This window comes from Sinocyclocheilus anshuiensis, unplaced genomic scaffold (assembly GCF_001515605.1).
Source record: "Sinocyclocheilus anshuiensis isolate Anshui unplaced genomic scaffold, SAMN03320099.WGS_v1.1 scaffold868, whole genome shotgun sequence".
In the NCBI taxonomy this organism is placed as follows: Eukaryota; Metazoa; Chordata; class Actinopteri; order Cypriniformes; family Cyprinidae; genus Sinocyclocheilus; species Sinocyclocheilus anshuiensis.
In genome coordinates, this window is record NW_015552624.1 from 991,993 (window position 1) to 1,002,969 (window position 10,977).

Below are 10,977 nucleotides of genomic sequence, written 5' to 3' on the forward strand. Positions count from 1 at the left end.
AAGTGAAGGCTACTGTGAAGCAACATATGCCGAACATGAATGACACACAGTAAACATTTCAGTTTAGTACATTTATTAGTTAATTAACAATTTCACAATACAATAAACAATTTTCGTGACCTTAATTGTCCTTACTTTACTGATCTTCCACAAAAGTATTGCTGCGTCCTTGCCCTGCAATACATGATGTTATCTGTCACTGATGCTAGCACCCAAGCCTTATGATGTGATACGTGTAGGCTCTGGATCGGCTCAATGTCCGCTTTTAGAATCATAAGGTCGTTTCCGACATCCTTAAATAACACCCGGCCGACTTCATCACTGTGTAGATACTGATACGCCTCTGAGCTTTTCAAATTGTTCATCGCCTTACCATCACAGGCTAAGTTACTGAATCTACAAAATAGCTAAAAATGCTACTGTATGTGATACGAGGCCATCCTCCCAACCAGCTACCGCGGAGGGTAAAGGTACTGTTATTTCACTCTTTTTAAGTTCGTTTAAGTTGTGTTCCCACATCGTTAGCGAGTTTGGATCGCTAAATCTTGAATGACTGACTGTCAACTGTTGAATGAATGAGTGTCACGTCCCGCTTGTTTACTTCAAACTGGAAGACGCTCCCACTTTTGACGCAAGGCCTCATGGGTGTAGGAAACTTGTGAATAATCCCGCCCACTCTAAAGTGGTACTAAACTGCAGTGGAAACGCAAACCGAGCCGAGCCGTGCTGTACTGAGTCGTGCCGAGCAGAGTCGTACCACGCAGTGGAAAAGTGCCATTAGAGAGATCCACGACTGAATTTTAAGAGGTTTCTGGACGAGAGCTCGAGTCTGAGACCATCATGTTAATGTCACAGAAATAGTTCACTCAGAAATGAAAAATCTGCCATCATTTACTCACCCTCATGTCAGTCCAAACCTGTTTTTTTATTCTGTAGACTACCCCAGGATTATTATAGTTAACTAAAACTAAAACCATAAAAAAGCATTTTTGTTACTTGAAATAAAATAAATGTTAACTGAAATAAGATCTAAAAAAAACTTGTTTTATTTCAGCTAATTTCTGAGGCAACATTAAACCTGTAAACAACTATATAGATGTTATGAAACATGGTACGCAGCAGCGCGGAGGTATGCAAATATATTTTGACAGCCAGGTAGGACAGCCTATCATAATCTTCGGACCGAACATTTTGATTGGACGAACGTTTTATAGTCCTACACCTTCCACAGATGATATTAATACATATAAATAAATGTAGACCACTTAACTTAGTGATTGCTATCGGCAGGGGCGTAGATTACGCGGGGGATGCGGGGGACGTGTCCCCCTCACTTTTAATATCACGTAAATTCGGCCCCCGCACTTTTTCAGGCAAGTGTGTTCACATAGAGGTTTTCAAGAGCCGGTGTGTTGGTGATCATGGATAGGTATGAAACTCTAAAAATTATCCAAAAACACTATTCATGTAGTCTATAAGACTTGTGTGCCATATTGCGAGTCTTTTTTGGTCAAATGATTCACTATAAAAATGATTTGTCAAAACTGTATATAAAACAAAGATTACTGGAATACATTTGACCAGAAAATACAGTCTTTTAAATTCTAAATTTCACATTTAATTCAATGTGTCATACTTGCCGCTAGTTCTTATTATTAGTTCTCCCTCCCAGAGATGAATTATGAAATGAATCATTTCCTCACCCTCATGTTTTTCTAAACCTGTCTTTAGCTTTGTTTGAGGAACAAACCAAAATATAAATCATTACTCACCAATGTGTCATGCAAGGTTTGATATCAATGATACCCACCATTTTTGGTTCTCGCATGTCTTGTAACTGTTGTGAAATTTTAGATCTGAATATTTGCATATTCACATAACACAAATGAGATTCGTTTCTCTCACATAAATCTACACTGAAAAACAAATGATGTAGATTTTCACTCAGCAATTGCTAGTAAATTTTACTATTAATTACTCTCTCTGTACAAGGGCTCATCTAATGACCATGAGGACATGGAAACACACAGTGTACTGTATACGCAGTAATGGATTACACCCTCCATAAACCTTCTAAAGAAACCTTGCTTCTGGATAACTACACATAAGACACCAATAAAACAAACCACATATGAATGCTGAGACTAAATGACTAATTAAATGTTAGAGCTATCCATTATGTAGCAGAAAAGCTAAAATCATGTAGTAAAAGAATGATGGGTGTTTAATTTAAGTGCAGTTATGTCCAGAAATTAAGCATATTGTGCATGCATTCAATTTAGCCAAAGGTAAAATTAGTATGTTAGTATGCAATGGATTTCTAAAGGATGGGTGTGAATTAAAATGTCTCTATTCTGTATGTAAAAGATCACTTTAGTAAGAAAGTGTTTGATAACAGATGTGATGTACACTGTAAAAGATCAAACTTGTAAATAAAGATTATTGGAGTATGTTTTGCATGAAAATACTATTTAAGCTTTTCTACTTTCACATTTCATGTTTAATTCAGTGCGTTACTTACCATTTCTTTTTGTGAACTGTTTGTGAAATTTACTAGCAATTTTTCAGTGAAAATTGATTGACACCAAATTAGTTTAGCGTACAAGACAACTTTGCTTAGGATTTAGTATTTTATACAAATGTTAAATTAAAATTCTGGGTTAAATCTAATGTAACCTATTCTAATCATAACCACAAAATCAAAACAAATTAAGGCTTTCCTTAAGAGAGTTAAGTCTATTTTTATGACCATTACGATTTTTTTGCAATGTGACATTTTCATGAGAATTAAACATAGCTCTCGCTCTCAAATTATTATTACCACAATGCAAAAAAAAACATAATTTTCATATAAATAAATGAGCACAAATATGCTCATGAGCGCAAATAAACATCTTTGCATATGTTTTAAAGTCATACAGTAAAAAAACATACATCTTAAAAAATCACCTTAATTGAGAAAAATAATAAATGTGGTTAATTGCTTGAAAATAGTCCAAATGCAATAAATTGTCCTAAAATAGGCTTCGTTTTCAACTATAGCCGAATTTAAATAGAAATATTTTTTTCATTTAGTTTTAGGGTCAAATGAGAAATGTTTTCTATAAGATGTTAAACTCCATTCACTATGAGTGAATTTGCTCATATATATATATGAGTGAAATTCTACAAATAAACTTGTCATAAACTTGAAGAAAAAAAAAAACATTACATGTGTGTTATATTTTTGTTCCACACATATTTTACAACTTCCTTGTGGCTAAAAATGCCATAATCGTTTTTGCTACTAAAATTCTTATGGAATTAGAATATAAATCGTATAATAAAACTCATTAATTTTAGTTCACACCAGACTGTTTGTTGATGCAATTGTAGTCACTGTGGTTTGCTAAATATACAGGAAAGCAACCTTGGCATGGAACAAACTTATTAAAACCTGCTATTGACATTTAAGGTCCAATCAGCTTGCTGGCTGACCTAGAAGGTCCTACAGGATATGACATCATGTCGGTGTCTGGTAAATTGACTGATAGCGTGTCTGCTAGCTTTGCTTCATATGACCCTGGGCTTGGACACAAAATAAGGCTTGATTGTGTGCTTTAGTGGAAAGTATACGCACACATACATATCCAAAATCACTCAGTGAGAATGAGCTATTGAACGGCATCCATTGCACAGTCATCAATTATAAGACTTTTCACCACCAGTCTGTTTCTTATTCTTGGATATACAATTATCAGTCATGCAACATGTAAAGTTATGTAAACAGATATTTAAACTCCATTGCTGCCATATTTAAACAAAGTGATTTATTAACAAAACAAAATGGTGACAGACACCATAGTGAAATTTTAGAAAACTAAAACCAAAAGAAAGCCTGGTTTCACACTAGCAGATGACATTCCTGCTATTCTAAACACCCTGATCACCTGCAGTGCCCTTGAAGCCTTCAGACAGGCTTGCATCTTTGGATGCATGTCCCAAGGGCATCGCAGAGTCACCCTCCAAGAAACATTCACATCATACTAATTGCAGTGGAATATTATCAGCTTATACTGTATACTGCCTAATATTTTTTTTTAAACTAGTATGTGAAACGGAACACATTCTGCAACTATAAACATTTCAAGCATTACATTGCATGATTAATTCAGGGAGTAATCATAAATTACACAGTACACGGTAAAAAAAAAGAGAAGATTTTTACTGTACAAAGTTGTACAGTAAATAAAACTGAGACTATTGGAGTACATTTCACAAGAAATATACTTTTTCTACTTCAAAATTTCATGTTTAAAGGGGTCATGAATTGAGAAATCAAATTTTCCTTGATCTTTTGACATATAAGAAGTCGTTTTACTATACATATATCCTGTAAGTTTCAGAACTCAAAACCTTCTAGTTAGTCTTCAGACTGACGGCTGAAGGTCTGGAATCCATGGCAGCTTTCATTGGCCAAGGCCCGCCCATGAGGCCGTTTGACCGACATGTCAAACAACCAATCACAGTTCGTTTCGTTCAGTGTCACGTTTCGGGACGTGGAAATGTCGCCACAATAAGAGACCGGTGTGTAAAACTCTCTGACGTATTTTAGAGATTCTATGCCGCGAATTTTAAATATTTCACATACTTTTGAAAATCCAGCGTTTAGTTGATCCTGATAAGCACTCGTCATCACAGCTGTAAACACGACGGCTTTCTTCTTTCGTGAGTGGGTTTGACGTCACGGCATCTTTGTTTCCAGGCGGAACATTAAAGAATGCGACACACACGTCTCCCGGAAATCCTGTATAATTCAACCAATCCGATGATGACTTCGAAACTCCTGAAGTGTTTCCACTTTTGTGTGCCATATGCATCAGACGTTTAGCCAGCGGTCCGTGGGTGTGATGTCTGAGGCTGAGACTAGTCTTAAAATGGCTTATATAACAGCCAAGCTGCTAAAACGACTCTTTTGGATTTTGTCACATTATGACGTCATAGTGTGCAGAAAGCCCGCCTCTGCAGAATAAGATCAACGTCTACTTCTACATCACTACCTCTAGCAGTGGAAAAACACAGACATGTGCCTTCCTTCTGATCCTAACATTAGGAAAGAGTGGATGAACTTTATCTTTAATAAAGTTCCAGATCGCGTCAATAAGAACCTGGACATTTCATTTGTTCGCTTCATTTTATCGCGGATTCGTTTTTAAGCAAGACACAGTTTGAAACAGGATTTTTCAGCGAGATTAAAACTAAAAGACGATGCTGTGCCAACTATATTAGATCCGGCAGTAATATCGCAAAAACACAAGTGTGAGTAACTGTATTTTTATCGTATTTATACGTTTTTAACATTATAGCATTCCTCTATGTGGGCTGTCAAATGGACACGCAGAATTTGACATCGTTTATGTGAAACAGCGTAATTTATCCTTTGTCAGCTGCAACTGTAGTAACTCCAAGTATCTAAACTTTATTTGCCACAACCAATGTAATATAAAATGTGTAACAACATAAACAGCTTTCTGTAGCATCTTCGGTTAAACAGTAATATAATGTAGGCTAACTACCTCACAAATACATTAAGAGTAATTATAAATACAGATAATTTATTACCAATTAATGTATGACTGAATTTCTGCCATTTCTCAACATCAAAAGTTTTCAAAACAATTCCACACATGTAATGACGGGGAGTTTAAACCTCTTTTAATATGCCAAACTGTTAGCCAATCATAGCAGTGGTCATTTACTTCCGAGTCTAGAATGAGCCACGCCCATCCGAACGGAGCATTCTGACGAGGGAGATTAAAAACAGGACAGAAAATAGACTATTACTTCTAAATCATGATGTTTTGAAGTTGAGCACACTACACTGTAGGATACTATATCTAGCGCAGTGGTGCTGCTATGTCTGAAATAGCTCAACTCTACACTCATTCACTATTCCCTTTATAGTGAATGCCATTTAGTGCTGTATGAACGAAAATGAGTATATAATAATAGACCTACTACTTACCAAACAACATAGAGATAGTAAATCAATAAAAATATTAATTAATTCAAGTTTCTTGTTCATAATGATTAGAAATACAAACAACTGCCAACAAGTATTAACATATGAACAACTGTTCATTATTTTAATGTGTGTACAGCTGTTCTATGTATGTGAAAATGAATACTGTATACACATTATACTGTATACAGATTACATACGACGAGGTGACATGTTGGCCAAATATGGTGGAATCTGTGCTCTGCATTTAGTTCTCTCTCTCTCTCTCTCACACACACACACACACACACACACACACACACACAGAAGGGAGTAGTGAACACATACACATACATCACACACTGTGGACACTCACACAGAGCAGCCTGGGGAGCAACAGGTGCCTCTCAGTTCTAAGTAACCCCCCTGCCAGTACTGAGAATCGAACCCACAACCTTGGGTAATAAGGCTGACTCTCTAACCGCAACCACCACTGCCCCAGTTGTGAGTTAAAATAGTTTCAAAGTAATTTTTCTTTTCTAAGAAAAAGAAAACTGAAATTGTAGAACTGACTATGTGCTATTCTGAACATAGTCAACCTCCAAGAGACATTCAGCTCATACAAATGGCCAACAACCCCAAGCACCTGAGCCTCCTAAAAAAACTCACTCACTGCCTCTCTCAAGGTAACACCCTCCTGTAACCCCATCATGCACTTTCCATGCTTACTTTATTCTCCTCCTGCATCAGTCCACCCCTAACCACCCTCTCAATCCCCAAACCTTTATTTTGGCCCCAACGCATCTTGCCAATCACGCAGCCTCTACCTATTGATTGATAGGCTCTTGACCAATCAATCATCAGCGTCTGCGAATACGACCCCGCCCTCCCGTCATCGCCGCCCTCGTGGCGCTACACAGACCAATCGCGGTACTTCTTCGGGAATTTCCACTTTCATTGATCAGCCTCCACTTTGACGCAGTCACCGACCGTTGAGCCCGGTTACCCCTCAGAGCATCACGACCGATATCAGCATGTCAAACCCGAGATACAGAACATCGCGTGCGATGGAAAAGGTATCGAAGGAGAACATGGTCTTTGCGTCACAACATCACCATTTAATTTCAGACTGCTTAATTTCTCTTAATATGAATTTTAGATGTTCAGTTCTGGTTACTGCAAGGTCGCAAAATAACTAGCTAGAAGGCGCTTGGTGTGACAAATGAGTTTGATATATTCGCGCTTCTGTCGTGAATCATCCATTTTGACGCAGCTGTCCGCGCGTCCACTGACCATTTGGACTCGCTTTGGGATTTGGGCCTAATTCTTGTCATAAATGTGATACATGTTGGTTAGTCGGCTGGGAAACTATTGAAACGGGTCAGTCCAGATGCAGTCATCAAATCCATACGCTCCCCCCACCCCCATCTGTGGTTAACGCCTTTCATTTAGGAGACTGGCAGAATATCTCCTCAGACTTTCCAGATTTACCCAGAAAATAATTGTCAAAAACTCACCTGGATAATTAAGATTTCGCTTTCCTAGCTATAAAACGTTGTTGTCATAATTAAAAGGGAAATAGTCCATTTATAAATGGTGTATTATTGGTGTATTCTGGTAACTGAATTCACAAATCAGGACTAACAAAACTGATTAGGCAATACAAGTTTTCTGGTGTCATTTTAAAAACAGATGTAATCCCGAAACGTTAAGCGAAAACGATCATTACTGCGGTCGTCAACGTTATTTTCCTGACGCGCTGTCATGACACGTTTGACAGAACGAAGAGAGGCGCAAAACGTTATAGTACTAGTACTATTAAATATGTGTTATTGTGGTATCTTACCAGAATGTATTCGACACCGTAATATTAGTAATCACAGTTCATTTTGATAGCTATTTCTTGTCATTTTTGCGTTTACCTCAGTGCGCCTTTTGGCATCGAATGCGACATACGAGTAGCGCCGATTTTCTAGCATCTATGCCAAACGCCGTATATTATTGTGTATATACCTCATTGCCAATTTGTGCATTTATATTTAGCAGTGTTCTTCATTTGTCCCCTTTAACTGCATCATGACGCATCGGACTGAGTGCAAAAATGAAACATCCGACTTGATCGAGCAGCGTTATTTCACAATGTCAATGATGTTAAACCCGCAGTCTGGGGTTAAAACGCCCACAGAATAACTGATAAATATTTGCTAAACATTTACAGTGTTTTAGTAGAAAACAATACGTTAACTGAGAAATGAATGCACCTGTTAAATGCAACGATTTGACATAAAATAGCCTACATACAGATAAGTTACCATTCGGAATTATTCTTAAAGTGCATGGCATGCAAAATGCAAGCATTTAAAATAGATTCTTACCCCCATTTTGGAGCCGTTAGTCGCTGTCTCTTCTGTCTATCAAACTGCGTTTGGTTTCAGTCAAGCGGGAGAGAAGAAAAAATGATGCTCTTAAACGGATACCGACGGGCAGCGTTTGAATGACCCTCTGTCTATAAATTAAATCTATATATTCTTGAAGATACCATGCATAGTAATGTATTACAGGGGGTCTACATGAAGAAAAAACTGAAAGAATGGCCCAAGCTGCATTGGTTTTTAAAAGCACATGGGGCTGCCTTTGATATAATGATAGAAGAGCATATGAAGCGCAGAGGATTATGAAGCGACTCTGGCTGAATGATGCCGGTGAGAAGAAGAGCCGACGCGCTCAGTCTGCCACTCTGTGTCCCTCCGCTGCTAGTGATTCGGCCCGAATTTCATATCACTCCGCGAGCGAAAGTAGCCCCATAAACGCCTGTAATGTACAGACATGACAATGAGATAATGTTCCAGAAGAATCCGGTTATATTAAGAGAATATTAAAAGTGTGCGTCTCCAATGAAAAATATCAGCAGACACTTGTTCGATTGCCTACCCGATTCTAAGATGGAGGATTATTATGCTGAATCATGGCCGAACCATTGGACAGACTAATGGACATAATATTACACAAACAACTAGTACCCTCGTACTACAATGATGCTTTTGGCATTTGGCTTTTGGCAAAATTATTTGAGTGCAAATGCCATGGTAGAAGAATGTGGTAATAAAAGCACCATGGTATTTTTTTATAGCCTATAGATAATCCGTAAACATAAAAAAAAAACATTGGGATTGCCATTATTTATAATGAGATGCTGCTGAGATACATTCAAAAATCAAGGTTCTTTATTGGCATATACACTCTAAAAAATGCTGGGTTAAATATAACCCAGTGCTGCCAGCATTTTTTAGAGTGTATAGTTCCAAGAGGAACATTTAACATCCATGGAACTTTTCCATTCAACAAAAGGTTCTTTACAGTGGATAAAGTTTCTTTAGATTATTCAAATGCTCTTCACACTAAGAAAAAAAAGGTTATTTTTAATGGTTATTAAAAAAAAGGTTATTTTAAGAACTGTTCACTGAAATCTTCCTTGGGAAACCAAAAAGAGAGAAAACGAATAATAATAACATTTCAAAAATATAATAATGGAATGAAAACAGTAAATATGATGGACTAAAGGTTTTTTAGGCAGTGCTGGTTGTGTGTGAGCGAATGTTTCTTGCAGTGAAAAAGTGATAATGCTATCTAATAGTCATAAAGAATGGATTTTTGTGATTGTGTGTATGAGTGGGGATGGCAGATAAGGGCAAACAGATACAGCGATCAAGTATTTTTAAATGCAGCGAGAAAAAGTCAAACGCAGGCAACAAGAGAGTTATAAATGAGCTGAAGAGACAGAATGAGTCAGCCATCTAATCAGAGTCTGGATCGAGAGAGAGAAAATAAACATAAAAGAGATGTATAGACGGATGAAACGAGCTCTGCTCAGGATGACAGGAGATTTCAAGCGTTTCACCATGCAGGTGCTAAGAATAGATTAATGAGGCCTAAAACAATCAGGGTCACACCATTTATCTGAGAATCACATTTCCAGGATGGATCTTGAAAACTATACGGCACTATCACCATCATATTAAATAAGTTTTATTAATATTAATATTTATTATTTACATAAGGCAGTAAACTATGGAAGACCGTTTCCACCACTGACAAAAAAAAAAGGTAATTGCGACTTTTCACATCTCGCAATTCTGAGATATAAAGTCAAGTCAGAATTGCAAGATATAAACTCGCAACTCACAAATGCATGTCAGAAAAGTCAGAATTGTGAGATATAAACTTGCGATTCTGAGAAAAAAAGTCAGAATTGTGAGATAAAATGTCAAATTTGTGAGATAAAAAGTTGCGATTACATTTTTTTTTTTTATTATTCAGTGGTGGAAATAAGTTTCCATATAATCCTCACAATGTGGTGTAAAGTAAATAATTTTATACATTTGGTTAAACTTATCTGAACTTACCTTTTACATAATGCTTAGATGAACATAAAAGGATTTTTACATTTTCTTCGGAAAATATAATACTGCAGGTGGTGGTCAATCTGTGTTTACATAAGATTAACCGAAAGATACTGTGCAATCCATAACGTTACTTTCCAACTGTGTTCTCAAGGCCACATGAGAGCCCAAATACAGTGCTGAGATCAATAAATCTTTTACAGTTGTTATTAGTAAACCGAGCTTGCCATTCACATCATCTGTTTACATCTAATTGAATCTGGTAAACAAAGTTCTTCTTTTTCAGAGAACAAATTAGCTGGCAGTATCCAAACCACACTATACTCTTTTTCATTTCATCCTCCATCAGGTCCCCATAGCAACAGCTGCTAAGTAACCTTGCCCCCTAATCAAGCTGGTAAGATATTGAGAAAATGATATGTGGAGATGCAGTCGGGGGACTGAAGGACATGTTTAATTAACCTCTCCAAGCCAAAACTTCTGATTTAAAGGGGTCCATCATATGACTTTGCTAAAAAGAACATTATTTTGTGTATTTGGTGTAATGAAATGTGTTTATGCGGTTTAAGGTTCAAAAAACACATTATTTTCCACATA

The 10,977-nt window shown here is 37.0% G+C and overlaps 1 protein-coding gene across 1 annotated transcript in view; it reads right to left on the bottom strand.

Annotated features, from left to right (window-relative positions):
- The window catches only part of LOC107666333 (sodium/potassium-transporting ATPase subunit alpha-3-like), a 40,204-nt gene extending 31,508 nt beyond the window's left edge, over positions 1-8,696 (bottom strand). The window contains exon 1 of the mRNA XM_016457586.1: positions 8,356-8,696. Within this exon, the coding sequence (XP_016313072.1) occupies positions 8,356-8,361 (6 nt within the window). The 5' untranslated portion in view covers positions 8,362-8,696. The remainder of the gene's footprint in view (positions 1-8,355) is intronic.
- Between the last annotated feature and the right edge of the window lie 2,281 nt (positions 8,697-10,977).